Source organism: Schistocerca americana, chromosome 4 (assembly GCF_021461395.2).
Source record: "Schistocerca americana isolate TAMUIC-IGC-003095 chromosome 4, iqSchAmer2.1, whole genome shotgun sequence".
Classification (NCBI taxonomy): domain Eukaryota; kingdom Metazoa; phylum Arthropoda; class Insecta; order Orthoptera; family Acrididae; genus Schistocerca; species Schistocerca americana.
Window position 1 is genome coordinate 381,770,630 of NC_060122.1, and position 21,811 is coordinate 381,792,440.

The following is a 21,811-nucleotide window of genomic DNA, read 5'->3' on the forward strand; positions in this document are numbered from 1 at the left end:
CAAACATTCTAGCAGCAACAGTACATGGGCTAAAAGAATATCAGAGGTAAGTTAGAACTTAAAAAATATGCGAAGAAAACCAGTTTTTGTAGAGAACTGCATAAAGGTGTTAGTGTCATTTTCTCTAATTGTGAGTCAACTGAAGCCTCCCAAAATACCACAAAATATACTTGAGAAGTGAGGTTTGAAGCTACAGCAGTAGAAATAAAAAATGCTTGGGAGATGTGGTGCGTATCAGGCCTGTACTGAAATAAAAACTTTTTTTCAACAGCTGAAAGGTAAAATCCAAGAATCTTCAAAAAATATGTTTATTTAATAAGTATTACAGATTTGAACACAGACACAAGGAAAAGAAAAATACAGGCAACACTAAGACACTACTGGACTTACTGGGTACCTGGAACCTAATAAAAATAGATAAACTGCTCAGAATAACAAAAACATAGTGAAACTACCACTGATCACATAACAATAAACATCCCTTCATGTCACTGTGACACACAGGTAATAAACTCCACACCAGCAGATCATTTTGCAATCATGATAGGTATTAAAATGAAGGCAATCAAATTGAACAGAAGACATGGGAGCAAAACAGGAAGATTAACCAAAACATAATTATGAACAATATACAGAACAGGATAGATTGCTATTCGCCGCAAAGATGACCAACTGAGTTGCCGACAGGCACAACAAAAATACCAATACACATGCAGCTATAAGCCAAAGCCTTTCTCAGCAAAGGAAACACACACACATTCACTTCCTGCTGTCAACACTGGCAGATCCGATCAGAAAGTGAGTGGATGTGAATAGCAATTTGGAATGGGGCAAGGAAGAGGGAAGGGGAGGGATAGCAGGGTACAGATGGGATGAGAAAAGAGCACTGTTTGGCAGGGCGTGCAGGGACTATAGACTGCCAGGCACAGTATCAGAAGGTGGAGTGCTTTCGTTTTGTTGTGCCTATCTGCAACCCAGTGGGTCATCTTTATGATGAGTAGCAATCTGTCCTATTCCTCATACTGTGTTATTCCAACCCAGAGCTTCCATTGCTTAAAACATCATTATGCCTATGTACAGTTGCCTCACGCCATGACATTAGCTTTGCTTGCTGCCGGAGGCTATTAATTGCTGAAGCCATATGTGGCGGTAGTGCTAAAACTGTACATGACCACGCAAGACTATAAATTGCGTGTGATATCATCACGCACTGCCAGTCTGGATTGAGTTCTTGCCTATGCAACTGCATTGAATGACTCACGAGATGCCACGCTGTAGGGTGAATAGGCACTCAAGTGCTAATGTTTATAAAGGGGTGGACAATATAGAAAGTAACTATTAAAACTTATTCTGCAGTTTTTGTATGTGGAGTACTGAATTTTATTTATGAAGAATGATGCTGCTTCACATGGCTGTCATTTGGTTATTATGGCTGTTGTTTGATACAGTTCTACTGAAAATTTCAGGGGTCTGGAGAGTTTTAATGGACGTAATGTTCTTACTTAGTGTACTTTTCAGATAATGAGGTGTGTCATAAGGTATTGGTACACCTTACTTTAGGTCTAGTATGCCTTTTGTTGTTATGACTTACAATCATTGTAAGTTTGACGAGTCAGAGGTGATTTATGTATAGTCTGAATCCTCTTGGGTAAAATATTCTGGAGGTAAAACAATCCCCCATTCAGTTCTCCGGGTGGGGACTTCTCAGGAGGACATCATTAACAGGAGAAAGAAAACTGGCGTTCTATGGACTGGAGCATGGAATATCAGATCCCTTAATCTGGCAGGTAGGTTAGAAAATTTAAAAAGAGAATTGGATAGGTTAAAGTTAGGTATAGTGGGAATTAGTGAAGTTCAGTGGCAAGAGGATAAAGACTTCTGGTCAGGTCAATACAGGGTTATAAATATAAAATAAAATAGGGCTAATGCTGGAGTAGGCTTAATAATAAATAAAAAAAAATGGGAACGCAGGTAAGCTGGTATGAACAGCATAGTGAAGGCATTATTGTTGCCAAGATAGACAAGAAGCCCATGCCTAACACAGTAGAACAAGTTTATACGATAACTAGCTCCACAAACGGTGAAGAGATGGAAGAAATGTATGGTGCGATAAAAGAAATGATTCAGATAGTTAAAGGAGATGTAATTTAATAGTGTTGGGGGACTGCAATTCGATAGTAGGGAAAGAAAGAGAAGGGAAAGCAGCAGGTGAATATGGACTGGGGTTAAGGAATGAAAGAAGAAACTGCCTTGTAGAATTTTGTGCATAGCATAACTTGATCATAGCTAATACTTGGTTTAAGAATCACAAGATAAGGTTTTATATGTGGAAGAGGCTTGGAGACAGTAGAAGAGTTCAGATATGTTATATATTGGTATGACAGAGATTTAGAAACCAGGTTTTAAATTGTAAGACATTTCCAGGGGCATATGTGGACTCTGACCACAATTTATTGGTTATGAACTGTAGATTAAAAATGAAAAAATTGCAAAAAAGTACAAATTTAAGGAGATGGGACCTGAACAAACTGAAAGAACCAGAGGCTGTAGAGAGTTTCAGAGAGAGCATTATGGAATGATTGGCAAATAAAGGGGAAAGAAATACAGTAGAAGAAGACTGGGTAGCTTTCAGAGATGAAATAGTGAAGGCAGCAGAGGATCAAGTAAATAAAAAGATAAAGGCTAGTAGAAATCCTTGTGTAACAGAGGAGATATTGAATTTAATTGATGAAAGGAGAAAATATAAAAATGCAGGAAATAAGCAGGCAAAAAGGGATACAAACATCTCAAAAATGAGATAAAGAGGAAATGCAAAATGGCTAAGCAAAGGTGGCTCGAAGACAAATGTAAGGATGTAGAGGCATATATCACTAGGGATAAGATAGATACTGACTACAGGAAATTTAAAGAGATGTTTGGAGAAAAGAGAATCACCTGTATGAATATCAAGAGCTCAGATACAAAACCAGTCCTAAGCAAAGAAGGGAAAGCAGAAAGGTAGAAAGAGTATTAGAGGGTCTATAGAAGCGTGATGTACTTAAGGGCAATATTAAGGAAATGGAAAAGGACACAGATGAAGATGAAATGGGAGATATGATACTGCGTGAAGAATTTTACAGAGCACTGAATGACCTAAGTTAAAAAAAAAAAATAAATAAATAAATAAATAAATTAATTAATTAAAAAAAAGGCCCTGGGAGTAGACAACATTCCATTAAACTGCTGTTAGCCTTGGGAGAGCCAGCCACGATGATACTCTACCATCTGGTGAGCAAGATGTATGAGACAGGCGAAATACCCTCAGACTTCAAGAAGAACATAATAATTCCCACCCAAAGCAAGCTGGTGGCGACAGGTGTTAAAATTACCGAACTATCAGCACAATAAGTCATGGCTGCAAAATACTGACATGAATTCTTTACAGACGAGTGGAAAAACTGGTAGATGCCAACCTCGGGAAAGGTCAGTTTGGAATCCACAGAAATGTTGGAATATGTGAGGCAATACTGACCATACGACTTATCTTAGAAGATAGATTAAGGAATGACAAACCTGCGTTTCTAGCATTTATAGACTTAGAGAAAGCTTTTGACAATGTTGACTGGAATATTCTCTTCCAAATTCTGAAGGTAGGTTGGTTGGTTGGTTGGCTGGTTTAAAGAGGGGGGGGGGGGGGGGAGGAAGGGACCAAACAGCGAGGTCATTGGACTCTTGTTCCTGGTAAAATAATTACACAAGGCAAAGAAGAAAAGAAAGGAGATGCACAGCACAATAGCAGAATGAAAGAACCATAAGAACAATTGAAGGGCAACCAACACTACTATGAACAAAACAGGAAAAGAAAACCACAGAGAGAAGCAAGAAACAGGTAGACGGGATAAAAACAAGAGATCAGATGACCGTGGCTGGCCAACCCTGAGAATAATAAGGAAAAGCTAGCCACTCTGTGACACGTTAAAACATCCAGCCTAAAAGCATTAGAGTGGAGAACACAAAGGGACAAAAGATGTGCGCAAAAACTTATATAGAAAGATAAAACCCACCATCACATATAAAACATAAAACTAAATTACCCGATGAGGCTTTGTCAGCTAAAATTAATGGCAATGAGCCTGGTAACTGAAGAGTCCATCGCAGGGCAGTCAAAGAAGATATGGGCCACTGTCAGCCGGGCACTGCAGCAACACTGAGGTGGGTCATCATGGTGCAGGAGGTAGCCATGTGTCACCCAAGCATGGCCAATGAGGAGCCAACAGAGAACCAGAGAGTCCCTGCAAGAGGGCCGTGTGGAGGTCTTTCACTCATTCACAGTCTCCTTAATGGCATGCAGTTTGTTGTGCATACTAAGGTTATGCCATTCCATCTCCCAAAGTCGCAAAATCTTGCTGCATAGTATTGAACACAGGTCATTTGCAGAGAAGCTAGTCTCCATAAGCGGTTTCCGTGTAGCCTGTTTGGCCAGCCTGTTGGCAAATTCGCTGCCTGGGATTCCGATGTGACCTGGGGTCCAGACAAACAGCACTGAACAAGTGGACCATTCCAGGGCATAGATGGACTCCTGCATGGTCGATACCAAAGGATGACGAGGGTAGCACTGGTCGATAGTTTGTAGGCTGCTCAAAGAGTCAATACACAGAAGAAATGACTCCCCAGGGCATGAACGAATGTGCTCAAGAGCACAAGAAATGGCCGCCAGCTCTGCAGTGAAAACACTGCAGCCATCTGGCAAGGAGTGCTGTTCTATATGTCCTCTATGAACATAGGCAAAGGCAACGTGACCATCAGCCATGAAGCCATTGGTGAAAACTACTTCATGGCCTTGGTACATGTCGAGAATCAAGAGGAAGTGACAGCAGAGAGTTGCATGGTTAACAGAGCTCTTATGGTCATGTGAAAGGTTCAGGCAAAACCATGGCCTAGGTGTACACCATGCAGGTGTTTGTGAATGAACCACAAGTATAGGTGGTAAAGGCAGGGACTCCAGTTCGGAAAGAAGGGATCGTACATGAAGTGCAACTGGGAGCCCTGCCTGGTCCGCTGATGCAGGAGATCAACCACCGTGGGTGTGAAAAGGAGACGGTAATTCAGATACGCAAGAGAACTATGAACGTCTGCAATGCAACTGCCAGCAGTTGTGCATGCCTAACCCGCAGTGCGCCAGGACACTGGTCACCGGACTCATCCTAAAAGCTCCTGTCGCTAGACAAATGCCACAGTGGTGCACTCAGTTGAGTAAATGCAACAGTGAGGGTGCCACTGAACCATAAACCAGACTCCCACAGTCAAGGAGGGATTTAACAAGGGCTCTGTAGAGCTGCAGCAGCGTAGAGCTATTTGCACCCCAGTTGGTGTTGCTCAGGCAGTGGAGGGCATTGAGGCACTGCCAGCACTTCCACTTAAGCTGACTAAGGTGAGGAAGCCAAGTTAATGAGGCATCATAAACCAGTCCTAAGAATAGATATGTCTCCACTATAGTGAGTGGATCATCATTAAGGTAAAGTTCTGGTTCATCTACATCTACATCTACATTGATACTCCGCAAGCCACCCAACGGTGTGTGGCGGAGGGCACTTTACGTGCCACTGTCATTACCTCCCTTTCCTGTTCCAGTCGCGTATGGTTCGCGGGAAGAACGACTGTCTGAAAGCCTCCGTGCGCGCTCTAATCTCTCTAATTTTACATTCGTGATCTCCTCGGGAAGTATAAGTAGGGGGAATCAATATATTCGATACCTCATCCAGAAACGCACCCTCTCGAAACCTGGCGAGCAAGCTACACCGCGATGCAGAGCGCCTCTCTTGCAGAGTCTGCCACTTGAGTTTATTAAACATCTCCGTAACGCTATCACGGTTACCAAATAACCCAGTGACGAAACGCGCCGCTCTTCTTTGGATCTTCTCTATCTCCTCCGTCAACCCGACCTGGTACGGATCCCACACTGATGAGCAATACTCAAGTATAGGTCGAACGAGTGTTTTGTAAGCCACCTCCTTTGTTGATGGACTACATTTTCTAAACACTCTCCCAATGAATCTCAACCTGGTACCCGCCTTACCAACAATTAGTTTTATATGATCATTCCACTTCAAATCGTTCCGTACGCATACTCCCAGATATTTTACAGAAGTAACTGCTACCAGTGTTTGTTCCGCTATCATATAATCATACAATAAAGGATCCTTCTTTCTATGTATTCGCAATACATTACATTTGTCTATGTTAAGGGTCAGTTGCCACTCCCTGCACCAAGTGCCTATCCGCTGCAGATCTTCCTGTATTTCGCTACAATTTTCTAATGCAGCAACTTCTCTGTATACTACAGCATCATCCGCGAAAAGCCGCATGGAACTTCCGACACTATCTACTAGGTCATTTATATATATTGTGAAAAGCAATGGTCCCATAACACTCCCCTGTGGCACGCCAGAGGTTACTTTAACGTCTGTAGACGTCTCTCCATTGATAACAACATGCTGTGTTCTGTTTGCTAAAAACTCTTCAATCCAGCCACACAGCTGGTCTGATATTCCGTAGGCTCTTACTTTGTTTATCAGGCGACAGTGCGGAACTGTATCGAACGCCTTCCGGAAGTCAAGAAAAATAGCATCTACCTGGGAGCCTGTATCTAATATTTTCTGGGTCTCATGAACAAATAAGGTGAGTTGGGTCTCACACGATCGCTGTTTCTGGAATCCATGTTGATTCCTACATAGTAGATTCTGGGTTTCCAGAAATGACATGATACGCGAGCAAAAAACATGTTCTAAAATTCTACAAGAGATCGACGTAAGAGATATAGGTCTATAGTTTTGCGCATCTGCTCGACGACCCTTCTTGAAGACTGGGACTATCTGTGCTCTTTTCCAATCATTTGGAACCCTCCGTTCCTCTAGAGACTTGCGGTACACGGCTGTTAGAAGGGGGGCAAGTTCTTTCGCGTACTCTGTGTAGAATCGAATTGGTATCCCGTCAGGTCCAGTGGACTTTCCTCTATTGAGTGATTCCAGTTGCTTTTCTATTCCTTGGACACTTATTTCGATGTCAGCCATTTTTTCGTTTGTGCGAGGATTTAGAGAAGGAACTGCAGTGCGGTCTTCCTCTGTGAAACAGCTTTGGAAAAAGGTGTTTAGTATGCGGATGAATGCCAACAGAAGTGCATAACACACCACTTTGCAGCTGAAAACTGGAAACTGTGGGCTAGAGTCCATGACTGCGCCTTGTGGATGGATCCCTGTATACGCCGCTCAGCAACACCAGTACTGGTGCAGCAGTACGAAACGCAGAAGTCGTCTGCATACAGAGAAGGTGACATGGACGGTCCTACAGCTGCTGCTAGACCATTAACGGCCACTAAAAATAGAGATACACTCAATACAGAACCCTGAAGGACCCAATTCTCCTGGATATGGGGGAAACCATAGGAGGCACCAACTTGGACATGGAAAGTACAAATAGACAGGAAATTTTTGATATAAATTGGGAGCGGGCCTCGGAGATCCCACTCGTATAAAGTGGCAAGGATATGACATCGCCAGGTCATGTCATACGCTTTTCGTAAATCAAAAAAGATGGCAAGCAGATGTTGGCACCCAATGGTTGAGATGTATCTCTCCCAACACTCCTGCTTCCATCATTTGATAAGTTAATGAACGCAGGCACAGAGGTGTTAAAAGGCTACAAGGTGCTCCACGGAAGGGTGCCACTTATACCACTATAGAGTTCGCCGATGCTCCTTAACTGATTCAGCGACTTCCAGTGACCACCAAGGGACTACCTTTCAACGGGGCACCCTAAAGAGCGAGGGATTGTGTTTTCTGCTGCAGCAAGGATTGTTGTAGTCACCTGCTCAACCATCACATTGATGTTCCCGTGTGTGTGTGTGTGTGTGTGTGTGTGTGTGTGTGTGTGTGTGTGTGTGTGTGTGTGTGTGTGTGGGAGGAGGGGGGGAGGGGGGAAGGTGGGGGGGGGGGGGGATTTAACAGTGACAGCAGAGATGGAAGTTTCCCAGTACGCCTTGTTTAAAGAAGCCCATCTGGGCAGGTGTCCATGAGCCTGACACTGGGGCAGTGGACAGGAAGATGGGGAAGTGGTCACTACCACACAGGTCATCATGTGCTCTCCAGCAGATAGATGGGAGAAGTTCTGGGCTGCAAATTGATAAATCAATGGCCCCAGTATTTAAGAGGCAGAGGTTGAACTGAGACAGTAAAGTCTCCCCCCCCCCCCCCCCCCCCCCACCCGTTACAAGGGGTTATGCACGTTAAAATCTCCCAATAGTAGGAAAGGTTTAGGGAGTTGATCAATCAGTGTAGCTAATACATTCAGCGGTACTGCACCATTTGGATGAAGGTATACATTGCAGTTATTTCCAGTGTCATCCATATCCTGACAGCCACAGCTTTAACAGGGGTTTGAAGGGACACAGTTTCACTACAGACTGAGTTTAGGACATAAACGTGAGCTCCACCTGACACTTGATTATAGTCACTATGGTTCCTGGAATATCCTTTCTAGCTGCGGAGAACAGGGGTCCGCATTGTCAGGAACCAGGTTTCCCGGACAGCAATGCAGAAAGCTGGTGTAAAGCTGAACAGTTGCTGTAGCTCAGCTAGTTGGTGGAAAAAACTGCCGCAATTCCACTCCCAGTCTCATGTCATCATGAGAGTGGGAAGGCGTGGAACATTCAATGAGGCAGCTTATGCCTCAGGGTCACCTGCTGCCACTGACTTCCTGCCTGAGCAGTCTATATCCATTGTGTCTGAGGGTCCAACGAGATCTAGGTCCTCAGCGGATGCCAGAATCTCCACCTCATCCACAGATGCAGAGCTTATAGGTAGTGGTGGTGTGGATGCCACCGCAATTCCCTTGGTCTTGGGGATCTCCTTCTTGGATTTCTCTGGCTGCTCCTTGGGTTTCCCTGGCTGGGAGGACTTCACTGAATCAGTCTCTGGGACTGGGAATGAGCGTGAAGCCCTACGATCAGCTGCTTTTGGGCTCTTCAGCCTACTGAAATTCATCAACGAATGAGAATTCAGTACGGTGATGCATGTTTGTTACAGCAGTAAGTCTACGAATGGAGTAGGAAGTTCGCAAATGGTGTGACTTCAGTGGAAGATGCTCCTCGTGCAGGTCAGTCATAACGAGTTGTGACTCCACAGAACACTGCAGCAGTTGAAGCCATAGTGAAGGAAAACTGTCGAGTGACACTGAATGCCAGTGCAGCATGTTTACAAATTAGTCATGGGTCAGCACACCACATTGTGCATGATGTGCTCCAGTTTCACAAAGTGTCTGCAAGATGGGTGCCGTGGCAGCTGACTCCTGAAATGAGAGAATGACGTGTTGATGCTGGTGAAGAACTTCTTTGGCACTTTGAATGAGAAGGTGATGGCTTACTTGCAAGAATCGTTACTGGAGATGAAACCTGGATTCACTTCCACCAACCGGAAACGAAGAGAGGGAGCAAGGAATGGCGCCAATCTTTATCACCAAAACCAAAGAAGTTTCGAACAGAATCATCATCAGGGAAGGTTATGCTGACTCTCTTTTGGGACAAAAAAGGCGTCATTTTGGAGCATTACATGTCTAGAGGGATCACTGTCACCAGTGCATCATACACAGATCTTCTAAAAAATCATCTGTGGCCTGCAATCAAATCAAAGCAACGCGGATTGCTGTCAGCAGGTGTCCTTTTGCAACATGATAATGCAAGGCCCCACACTGCCTGTACAACAGTTGCAACAATCACAGACCTGCATTCTGAGCGTCTTCCTCATCCACCATACTCACCAGACCTTGCCCCAAGTGATTCCCATATGTTTGGACCACTCAAAGACGCAATGGGAGGAAAGAAGTTCCGTTCTGATGAAGAGGTACGCCACGTGGTACATGAGTGGTTGTGCAGACTACCAAAAGAATTTTTTCTAAAGGAATTTATGCACTTTGTAAGTGCTGGAGGACTTGCATTGAGCATGGGGGAGATTATCTTAAAAAGTGATACAGCTTTGTACCACTTCTGCACAATAAATAATATTTAAAAAAATATTTAAGGTTTTCATTTAACTCACCCTCGTAATAAACTTTCTTGAAACTGAGAAGCTTATATTCATGAATCAGCATGATTTTAGAAAGTGTCACTTGTGAAAACTCATCTTCCCTTTTCTCACACAATATACCTTGAACAATGGGTGAAGAAGGGCAACAGGCAGATTCCATATTTCTAGTTTTCTGGAAAGTGTTGGACACGGTGCCCCATTGCAGGCTGTTAACAAAGATTCAAGCAGATGGAATAAGTTCACAGATATGTGAGTGGCTCAAAGACTTCTTAAGTAATAGCACCCAGAATGAGTTCAGAGACAAGAGCATTGTCAGGAGTGCCCCAGGGGCGCGTAATAGGATGACTGTTGTTCTCTATGTATATAAATGATTAGGCAGACAGGGTTGGCAGCAATCTGCAGTTGTTTGCTGACGATGCAGTGGTGTATGGTAAGGTGTCGAAGTTGAGTGACTGTAGGAAGATACAAGATGACTTAGACAACATTTCCAGTTGGTGTGATGAATGGCAGCTACCCTAAATGTGGAACAATATAAGTTATACAGATGAGTAGGAAGATAAATTGCGCAATGTTCTGATATAGTATTACTAGTGTCCTCCTTGATAGAGTCAAGTTGTTTAAATATCTGGGTATAAAGTTGCAAAACAATATGAGGTGGAACGAGCATGTGAGAATTGTGGTAGGGAAGGTGAATGGTTGACTTCAGTTTAGTGGGAGAATTTTAGGAAAGAATGGTTCACCTGTGAAGGAGACCACATACGGGATGTTGGTTTGACCTATTCTGCCCGAGTGACTGGGATCAATACCAGGTCAGACTGAAGGAAGACATCGAAGCAGTTCAGAGGCAGGCTACTAGATTTGTTACTGGTAGGTTCGAGTAACATATAAGTGTTACAGAGATGCTTCAGGAACTCACATGGGAATCCCTGGAGGGAAGGTGACATTCTTTTTGAGAAACACTACTGAGAAAATTTAGAGAACCAATATTTGAAGCTGACTGCCAAACAATTCTGCTATGGCTAACATACATTACACATAAGGACCATGAAGATAAAATATGAGAAATTAGGCTCATTTGGAGGCATATAGATAGCTGTTTTTCTCCCACTCTATCTGCCAGTGGAACAGGAAAGAAAATGGCAATTAGTGGTACAAGGTACCCTCCACTATGCACCATACAGTGGCTTGAGGAGTATCGATGTAGATGTAGAAGTTTCTGCCACGTGATCTCCCCAACCACCTCAAGACTGCTGAGGTGGATGCATCACCACATTCCTACGCTTCATGGCATCTCCACTGTCCTTGCTGCTGCTACAGAAATGATGATTCAACTATGAAACCAAAACTAATAAATTTCAAAACCACTTATGCCTGACAGGACCTCACAAATGCACTCCATGCTTTGACGTCCAGACCACCGACATTTACAGCTGTCTTCTTGCCTCCAATAGTGCCATTATGTTGACCAAAAAGTTTCTGCACTAGTTACCTAATAGTTGTATTCATTTATTACATGATTGTAAGCATTGTTTACAATTATTTAATATTTTTTCAGAGTTTATCTTGTGTATAATGCCTTGAGAAAGGAATTTGGTGTCCAATGCAGCAACAGATGAAAAATAGAACAGGAGCCATTTGCTGAACTAGCTGGAAATCTTGACAGATTTATTGTGAAAACCACTGGTAGCTTTGGAAATACACCAGAATTTACATGCTCATGTACTCCAGAGTCTGTAAGCCATTTACTTTCTAAGTGGAAGCAGAGACAAACAACGTTGTCTCAAAATGCTTCAACATCTATGCAGAAAATCACACTCTGAGAGCAGACTGATTTCAAGTTTTTCACTGGTATTAGCTGTTGGCGAGAAAACGTAAGTAAGACTTTGAAAACTTAACCTCTTAAGAGACGAATGTGTGAATTACAAAATAAAGATGCATTTTTACAAAATATGTATTAACAAGAAGTCTTGATTGTTTATTGCATTTAGCCAGACAATCCTTACCCTTGAATGGTCCTCAGAAAGCCTTTGTGAAAGTGGCAACTGCAAAACTTTCCTTGAAACTTTCAAGCAACTTACCAAATATGATCCAGATGGAAAGCACTCTCTAAGTATAAGTTCAGCAAGCAGATGGCTATGTTGCGCCTTATCTTCCTCAATGAAGCCAAAATGAATTCACTAAAGTACTTGGTGATGAGGTCAGAATAGAGATAGTTAAAAAAATTTTTTTATGGCTAAATATAGTACACCAGATCTATTACATACCAATCAAATGTCTCAGTTAATACATTATGCACATATTGAAGGTTCAGAAGCCACAATAGAGGAATCCTTTATTGACTTGATTCTATTACTTCAGAAATCTGCTAATGAAAACACAGAACAAATCTGTGACAAGCTGCAAGGAGAAGGTCTAAAACTCGAGTACTGCCGTGGACAAGGATATAATAATACTGCGACCATGGCTGGATGTGTTAGTAACGTTCAGAGATGTATTTTGAGTATAAACCCCAAAGCAGTGTTTGTGCCCCGTAACAATCACTCACGTAATCTTGTTGGAGTACATGCAGCTCCTGTTGGAACAAAACCAGTGACTTTTTTTTGACCAGGTGGTATGTTTTTAAACAACATGTTCCAATTAATGTGAAACGCTCCTGTGACAAAAGACAGAGTTCAAAGCATGAATCTGTACATGTGCTTGCTGAGTAGCTTAAAAGCACAACAGCAGCTTTGGAAGTCTTGAGTGATAGATCAGAAGGAACCCTAGAAAACAAAGCAGATGCAGCCAATTTGTTGGCATGCATTATGACCTACCATTTCTTTGCATTCTTTTATTTTTGGAGTTAAGTGCTTACTGAATGATGCTCATATATTCCAACAACAAAAGAGTACTTGGGTTTGATCAATGTGATCAAAAGTTGAAAGCACTGACTCTGATGAGGAAATGCGCGACTCTCTAGTCACAAACGTAGTTGAGAGAGCCTTAGAGATATGAAATATATTTGATATTTCAACAGAAATAAAAACAGAAGATGAAAGAAAATATTTGGTAAGAAACAAATCCATCCTGGCTTAAATCTAATTCAGGAGACTCAGAGTACAACTTGAGGCAGTAGCTAACATCAGTATTAAAAGAAATGTATGTTACAAATTAATATACTCCCTGAATGATTTGCCTTCCTTCAAAATCAAATACTACTGAAAGCAGAAAAAGATGAAATCATTGTTTGAAACATTCAGCATTTATATGAAAAATATTCCAAATTGAAAGCTTCTGCTGTGATTGCTGAAGTACATTGTATTAGACACCACATTTCTTTATTTAAAGATGTTCATTGAGAAAGAAAAATTTTTGCATGGATAACTTTAGAATTATTAAGTTACATAAAATCGTGGAAGATGCAAGAGTTTAAGTAACATTATTGTGGCATTATGAACTTTTTAAGAATCACTCTGTCGAATGCTACTTGTGAAAGAAGTTTTTCCAAATTAAAGCTAGTAAAGACCTAACAGAGTTTGCCTATAATCCAGGAAAGGTTAAGTAACCTTGCAATTTCATCAAGTGAAAGAAAAATAAAAAATAAATGTTAACTTAACCACATACTAGAGCAATTTTCGAGAATAAAGGTTTTAAACAAATGCAGTTTATTTACTGAAATGTCTAATATTTAATGTTTTTTTGTTTTCCTATTTTGTTATATTTCTACTAGTACCCATACACTGCTACAGTTTTGAAGTAAATTTAGAGAAGTAATTTGATTTTATAATTGTAGGTTTAAAAAAACAATAGTTTTAATACTTGGATTTGTAACAGCTTATATGGGGGCACAACATTTTAAATTGCCCCAGGTTCTGAAATGCCATGGTCTGCCACTGACTGAGAATTCCCTTATAGCTGGCTGCGTAACCCAGTTCAAAGATCAGAGGACAGGAAAAAAAGGCTTACCCCTCCAACTGGACCACACGTGGTAAAGACACCCAGTAAACTACTGTATCATCCAAACCACATTCAGGTTGCAGACAACTTCATCGTCATTTGAAGACCTACTCCATAGGAAAGAAGTAGTGTGATTAAACAAAACTACTGTCCAACATCACTGGGTGTTGTAGAATCTTTGAATATGTTCTGAACTCAGCATGTGTTCTGAAAACAATGGTCATGCAAAATCCAGCAACCACCTGAAGATCATGACAGCTGGGAAGATGAAGTGTTTCTTGACTTCCAAAAAGTGTGTGACTCAAGTGTCTCACCAAAGCTTATTAATGGAAGTATGAGAAGATGAGGTATCAAACAAAATTTATGACTAGACAGAGGATTCCTTGATATTTTATTCTGGATGGAGAGTCAGTGACGGAAGTTTATGTAACTTCAGGGGTGCTCCAGGGAAGAGTGCTGCGACTCTTGCTGCATACATCATCAACAGCAGATTTTTTGCAGAAGAAGCAGTTATTTATAATTAAATACTGTCTGAAAAAGGTGCACAAATGTTGGAAACATAATGCAACTAGATACATAAAGAAGATTTACTCATCAAGCAAAAGAAATTTTTTTTCATTCCATGAACATATTCATTCTGTACAGCCAAAGAAATGCAATAGCTCTGGAGCTGAATAAAAGGAAGAGGGAAAAAATGAAGTTTTGGTGGTCAGCATGTGGCAGTTAGCAATTGTAATGAAGATAGTGACACAGTTTGATAACTATTTTGCTGCGCTTACATGTGCTACTACTTTCTCCTGCACATACGCTGCTTCAGAGGTACTTTTAACTATTCAGTTCTGTATAACATTAATTTCACTTAATTTTATTTTCCTCGGTGTTACGTCAGACACATTTTTACGATAAAATGCTCCATCGGAGAAACATAACTAATAGTTTGATGACTCAGCAGTCAGTAGCCATAGAATTACTGAATTTTCTGTTAAGTGTATACCTTGCTGTAAGAGATAGTATCAAATATGGCTTCTATCTCAACTGGGTCATGAACGTCAACTGAAATTGGATGACTGCTGGCAAGAGCATCAAGATTAAGTGCAGGCTGTGTCTTATCAAGAATGAATTGCTCCATCATCTTCCATCCAGGCATCACATGGTCAACACCCAGGTATTCCAAAAAACTGGCAAATCCCTCATTTAGCCACAGATCATTCCACCATTTCATTGTTACCAAATTGCCAAACCACTGCAAAGAAATACATAAAATAGTTTGTAACTCAATTCATCACAATTTTTCAATCAAAACTTACAGATAAAAAATCTGCTCACCAAGTGGCAGAAGGGGAACACACATATAAACAAAGACTTTACTTATGCGAGCTTTCTTAATCAGTGGCTCCTTCTTCTGGCAGAAGGGTTGAAGTGGAAGAAAGAGAGGTGAAGGGGAAGGAACTGGATAGGTTTAAGAAAAGGGACAGAGTTTGGAAAAGTCACCCTGGGTCAGAGGAGACTTTTCCAAACTCTATCCCTTTTCCTAAAGCTGCTTTTCCTGTTGTCACTTGGTGAGTACTTTTTTATCTATCCAGTTACATTATATTGTCACAAATTGAATACTTTCATTGCTACATTATAGCTAAAGACAGATGTTGAAGTAAGGTGAGCACTGAGGAGAGTTGTTTCAAGCAAAGAACTTTTAAAGCAGTTTCCCCTTAAAGCATGAAAGAATAAATAAACTTGGGATTAGATGTACTTTGGGATTAGATGTACTTTGGATCAGAATAAAATGTTCGATATAACTGTAAATTAAAACATTAGTTACAAATGCCTGAAATGACAAGATGAACAACAGTAAAATATTCTAAACTGTGTTACAATGAAAGCAAGGACAAGATATTGCACATTAGAAATTAAAAAAAAATTATAGAATGGAGTGGAAACTATCAGCAGAAGGTGTTATGCATGAAACAACATGTGAACTCTTATCTTAAGCACAAACTGATTACTTCTGTGACACTGAATCATACTCAATGAATTGTTCTTTATTGTGCAGAATGGTACTGAAACTCAAACAAACACTGGTGTGTCACATTAACATATTTTGATCTATTTGTATGTGAACAGAATTTAATTTTCAAATTTCAAGCACAAAATTAATTATAAAATATGTATTAAATCACTTTTGTTACTCTATTGAGGAAAATTCTGAAAGATTATATAGATTTATTAGATCCTATCTCATGGTTACAATAATTAGTCAATTAATTCTGGTGTTTTGTTAACAGTCTAGGTATGCAATACATCAGCTGTAATCAAAACTAGAGGTGAAAGGTCATTCATTGGATGTGTGTATCTTATTTCTCTGGGACTTGTTGCAGGTGACTCTATCCTAGATATCTCCAAACAAATCTAAATCTACTGTTCACCTTCCCTACCACTGATTTCATATGCTCATCCCATTTCATACGCCTCTGTAGTATAACTCCTATACATTTTAATGGCACATCTAACCTGTAGATATTTTAATGGTGTGACAGACTTCAGAAACTTACCACTATCTTGTAATTGTATAAGCAGGATTTTTCCTATGTGTTATGGTCATTATTTTACATTTACTGATACAACCTCTGACAATGAAGTTTGGTGAATAGTCCTGTAACATTAGCGTAGATGAACTATGAACTACAGTTACCTTATTCTCCTTTGAAATAGTCACCTCCCATAACTATGCACTACTAGACTCTGTGATACATGTCCTGGAAACCTTGCACAAAGTCTTCCTTAGGGATGGTGTTCAAAAGCCACATCACGTTTCATTGGATGTCAGGAATATCATAAAATCTCTCTTCTTTCAAAGCGAGTTTGAGTTGAGGGAACAGGAAGAAGTATGGAGATTTGAGATCCAGCAATTATGGTGGATATTCAAATTGCACCATCCCCTTTTTTGCCAGGAACTGTTTGACAATATTAGCTGTGTGTGGCGAGAGTTGTTGTGAACAAAAGGCCAGGAACCTTGTTGTGCATACTGGGGTCATACCCTGCATAGACATTCCATGAAATGGGTCAAAATTTCAACATACCACACAGTGTTCAACGTCGTTCCCTCAGGTAGAAATTCCTTGCAGATAATGCCTTCACTATCAAAAAAGGTGATGAGCATCATTTTGATGCGTGATTTTTTGGCTCTGACCTCTTTCCCAAGGTGATGTAGAAGAAGGCCATTCCATGTTTTGCCATTTCATTTCAGGGTCTTACCAGAGACACCAGGTTTCATCCTCAGTGACAATGTGGTTCAAGAAATTGGGTGTCGCATCCACCGTTTTGACAAAATCCTGTGAAGCTCTAAATGTGCCTGCTTCTGATCACCAGTCAAGTGATGTGGCACAAAATGACAACACATTTTCCTCTTCCCTAACTAGTGATAAGGATTTGTTGCATGGATTCACTGCTCATGTACAGTTCATCCACTATCATGCGCACAGTTAATCCATAGTCGTTCATGATTAATGCCCTCACTTTCTCAATGTTTTCATCACAGGCGATGGTCACCGGTCGTCCACTATGGGGATTGTCAGAAACACTTTACTGGCCTCCTCGAAAATGGGAAAACATCTTACTTACACACACACACACACACACACACACACACACACACACACACACACACACACACACACTCTTCACTTCATGGACAGTGCTCTATCCCCATAAATATGTACCAGCATTGCAGGCATTTATTATGGTGTCTTGTGAAGCTTAAAACAAAACTTTAAATTGATCCTTTGCTCTTTCATTGTCCTGGTCTCAGTTCAGAACCAACATGTAAAAAAGCACTTCATCCAACAGGTCTAACATGGAACACACACTTAACTAAGGTGAAGGCAGGTTGTCAACACTGCCCGCTATGCAGGTGCAGCGTTGTGAGTCACCAGTATTGCCCGATTGACCATTCTGACTTCATTCACTGAACTTTATTGTCAGAGGTTGTATTTAATACCAGTCTATATTTCCTTTCAGTTATCTTTCCTGTAGACAACAGTATCACCAGCAAGCATCTGAGGATGTTACTGAGTATTTCTCATAAATTGTTTATGTACATTGTGAACTCCAATAGCCCTATTGTGCTTTCTTGGGGCACATTTAATGTCATTTTCTTTTCCCTGAACTTGTACCAACCAGCGTAACACACACAGTTCTATCAGCCAAAAAGGTTCCAAATCAATCACATATTTGTGAAGACGCTTCTCCTTATCTTTCAACACTGTGGCTCGTCTAAATCTCCAGATACTATCTATAAGATACTGAATGTGAAATAAGTGAAACATGTTTCTTGCAACTGTTTTTAGATAAACTAATGCTGATTGTTTCATAAAAAACCTCCTTTCTTCCATGGATATTGTAACAACCATACATAAACCACATTTTTTGGTATGTTTATTTAAGCTTCAGAAGAATTCCTACATGCACAGTAATTTTTCTATATGGTCTCCTGCATAGGAAACAAATTTTTCCCAGTTGATAGGCAGTTTCTTGATCCTGTTTTCATACCAGAATGTTCTACAAATATATATGTAAATAAGAACACACTGCTGAGGCAGATAGTGCAGCTCCATCTGTACTTTATTGTGAGCTTAATAAATGTACTTCCAATCTGACATGTAACTCCTTGTTGATGACCCTGTTATCATAATTGGTACTCGATTCCAGATTCTGTGTGACCTAGGAAAGGGTCAGCTGGACAGCATATTCACTTTAACATCTAATATGAATTTATGATGCCTTGATGGCCTATTTCACTTTTAATGTAATCAATTGTATTTCAATATTGGGAGGACTGCTTTCACCATCACTTATGGGTGAGCGAATGTGGCAGTAAAATTCATTACTTTGACTTTTACTTGTTTCTGTAATTTTAATGCTGGACTGATCCACAACAGACAAAATGGATGGCTGGGATTAGTTCACTGGTTTTGAATAGCGCTATAAGTTTCTTAGATTTTCTGAGAAATGTTTCTTCAGTACCTGATGTGGTAACAGTTACTGACTTCAAGCATTACAGATGCTCAAGTTGCCAATAACTTTACTGTTCATTTCCTACATTTTCTTTAGCTGTGACAAAGTATCAATCTCTTCTTTGGAAATACTCTCGAAATGGTATCATTAAAACACTCTGCAGTCAAGCATATCTTTGGTATTTACCTTTATGAACAATGGAAAATCTAGGATGGAATAAAGACAATATTATCAAAAGGATAGACTGCCATTCAACATATAGTGGAGAAGATGTGTTGCACATAGGCACAACAAAAAGACAGTCAAACAAGTAAGCTTTCAGCCACAAAAGCCTTATTTTCTTACACACACACACACACACACACACGCACGCACGCACGCACGCACGCACAAACACACACACACACACACACACACACACACACACACACACACACACTTGCGTGCGCATGCGCGGACATGTATGCGCACAAATGCAAAGTTCACATGCACATGACCACTGTCTATGGCTGCCAAACCAGACAGTGAGCACCTGCGCATGATGGGGAGCAGCAATCTGTATGGTGGAGATAAGGAGGAGGCTAAGTTGGGGAGGGGGAGGGATAGTAAGGTAGGGGTGGGGGGACAGTAAAGTGCTGCTTGTGGGAGCATACAAGGACGAGGTGAAGAGAGGATGAAGCAGTAGCTAGGTGCAGTCAAGAGTTTAGATGGAGGGCTGGGAAAAGTTAACAGGGGGTGATTTGGAGGCAGTGGGGGTGGATCACAGCTGGATGGAGGAGTGAAATAAGTCTAGCAGGGTTAAAAATTGGTCTTTGGTCGAGTCTGATTAGTAGAGTTGGTGACAAAAAAGTCTCTATTGCTGGGACCAGGAAAAGGAGAGATGGTCTTTAACAAGTCATGGGTGGCTGAATTTGGGAGTATTTGGCAGTCTTTTATTGTGCCTATCTGTGACTCAATATCTCTCCTATATGGTGAGTTGTAATCTATCCTTTTCATAACATTATCATTATTTCCCTGTACTATACAACTGTAAACCAGTAAAACACTGTAAACTATCCATGCTTTGACAAACTGCCTGTTGGTGTCTGTCACGGGTTCTTTGGCCAAAGTTTGTCTGATGATTTTTCTGATGTTTTGCCAGCGCAGTTGCTGGCATTGTCAAAGTTTCACCCTCCATTGCTGATGTTGGTCTACCACCAGCAAAAGATGGTGAAACCTTGACAATGCCAGCCACTCATGCTGGCCATACATCCAAAAAATCAACAGACTACTGTTGGCCGAAGAACCCGAGACAGAAGCCAACCGGCAGTTTGTCAACAAGTGGATACAAAAGCCTTAACATTTTGTATCCATTATTTCTTCACACCTCTCTATTATGTTTCTTCTTATCATTTGATAAGCTGACATCTTTTTTTTCTGACTAGTCAATTACTTCACATTGGATTCCTTCTGTGTTCCTGCCTTACACTACTGTTGAAGTTAAGACATTTGACAAGAACCTGATGAGGAAATAGCTTAACACAATGTTAGCAAGACTGATATTTCTGAAATTTCGTATCTTCATTACAATCATTGTCGTAGTCATAATCAACACCACCTTCGTCTTCTTCTTCTTTTGTAGAAAGTTACGTCTATCGTCTGACAAAAAACTTGAAGCCCAGAGGACATGGTTGGATGTCAATGTAACATGGTACACAGACACAACATCAGGAGGTTTGTAAATGATTACAACAGCAGTTCTCTGTGAAAGGTAGAATGGTCACCACTGTGGATAGTGCTGTTCATATTTAGTGTTGTTACTAGGCCAGGGAGGGTACATAAGGGGTGTGAACAGCATAAGATGTCGTATGATGACAGACTGATAACCATACAGGAATGCTGTGTAGTCATGTGAGACATCATCATTAGTGCATGACAGAGTTCGAGAGGAGCCTCATTGTGGGTCTCGTATGGCCAGCTGACCAAATCACACAATATCCACATTTGTGGGGCATTCACATGTTACAGTGACCTGATGGACTGCATGGAATATGAGGGCAGGCATACTCGTCGTCAAGGCTCCAGTCACCATACTGTGTCACTTATGGTTGCAAGCACAATGTAACCCCCTTCACAACTGTGCCTTTCATCTGAAAACAAGCACTGGACCCCTTGTCCCAACCCACAACATTGGTGAGAGTGTAGCAGCAGCCGGACTAGGGAATTACCATACCATGTGTAGCTTGCCGTAACATCAGAATATGCTGCATTTGGAGTGGTGCCATGACTAAAAAGCATAGACTGCTGGCCAATGGCAATGCATCAATTTCAGACCATTGTCAGCAAGTATGGAGGTGACCTGGGGAGAGCACCCATTCTTCCAATGTTTTAGAGAGGCACAGCATGTTATTCCTGGTATTACGATGTGCGAAGGCATTACATATGACTTCAGGCCACAGTCAGTAGTGATTATGGGAAGTCTGATAGTACAACAGCACATAAAAGGCATCCTGTGTCCTCATGTGTCACCACTCATGCAACACTGCGGTGATGCCATTTTTCAACAGGACAATGCTTGTAAAAAACGTTGCAGTCCCAGTGCCAGTATGCAGGATGTCACCCCCATACATCTGGTACTAATTTCCTCTGCAGTTGCTCCATTTTATCAGACTGGAATTGACTTCTTAAAGGTTTTCCAAGCTGACAAGAGTTATGGGTATACTTTCCTCAGGAAAGGATACAATGACTTTTTGACACCCTTCCTGACCAAATCAGTGCCACCATCCAAGCCAGAGAAGGCGCAACATCATACTGATAATTTGGCTGATACCGCC

At 41.1% G+C, this 21,811-nt stretch overlaps 1 protein-coding gene across 4 annotated transcripts in view; it reads right to left on the reverse strand.

Moving 5' to 3' along the window:
- Positions 1–21,811, reverse strand: part of LOC124612366 (glutamyl aminopeptidase-like) — a 294,609-nt gene that overhangs the window by 101,708 nt on the left and 171,090 nt on the right. For all 4 annotated transcript variants that reach the window (XM_047140528.1, XM_047140527.1, XM_047140529.1 and 1 more), the window contains one exon: positions 14,986–15,234. In XM_047140528.1, the coding sequence (XP_046996484.1) occupies positions 14,986–15,234 (249 nt within the window). The remainder of the gene's footprint in view (positions 1–14,985; positions 15,235–21,811) is intronic.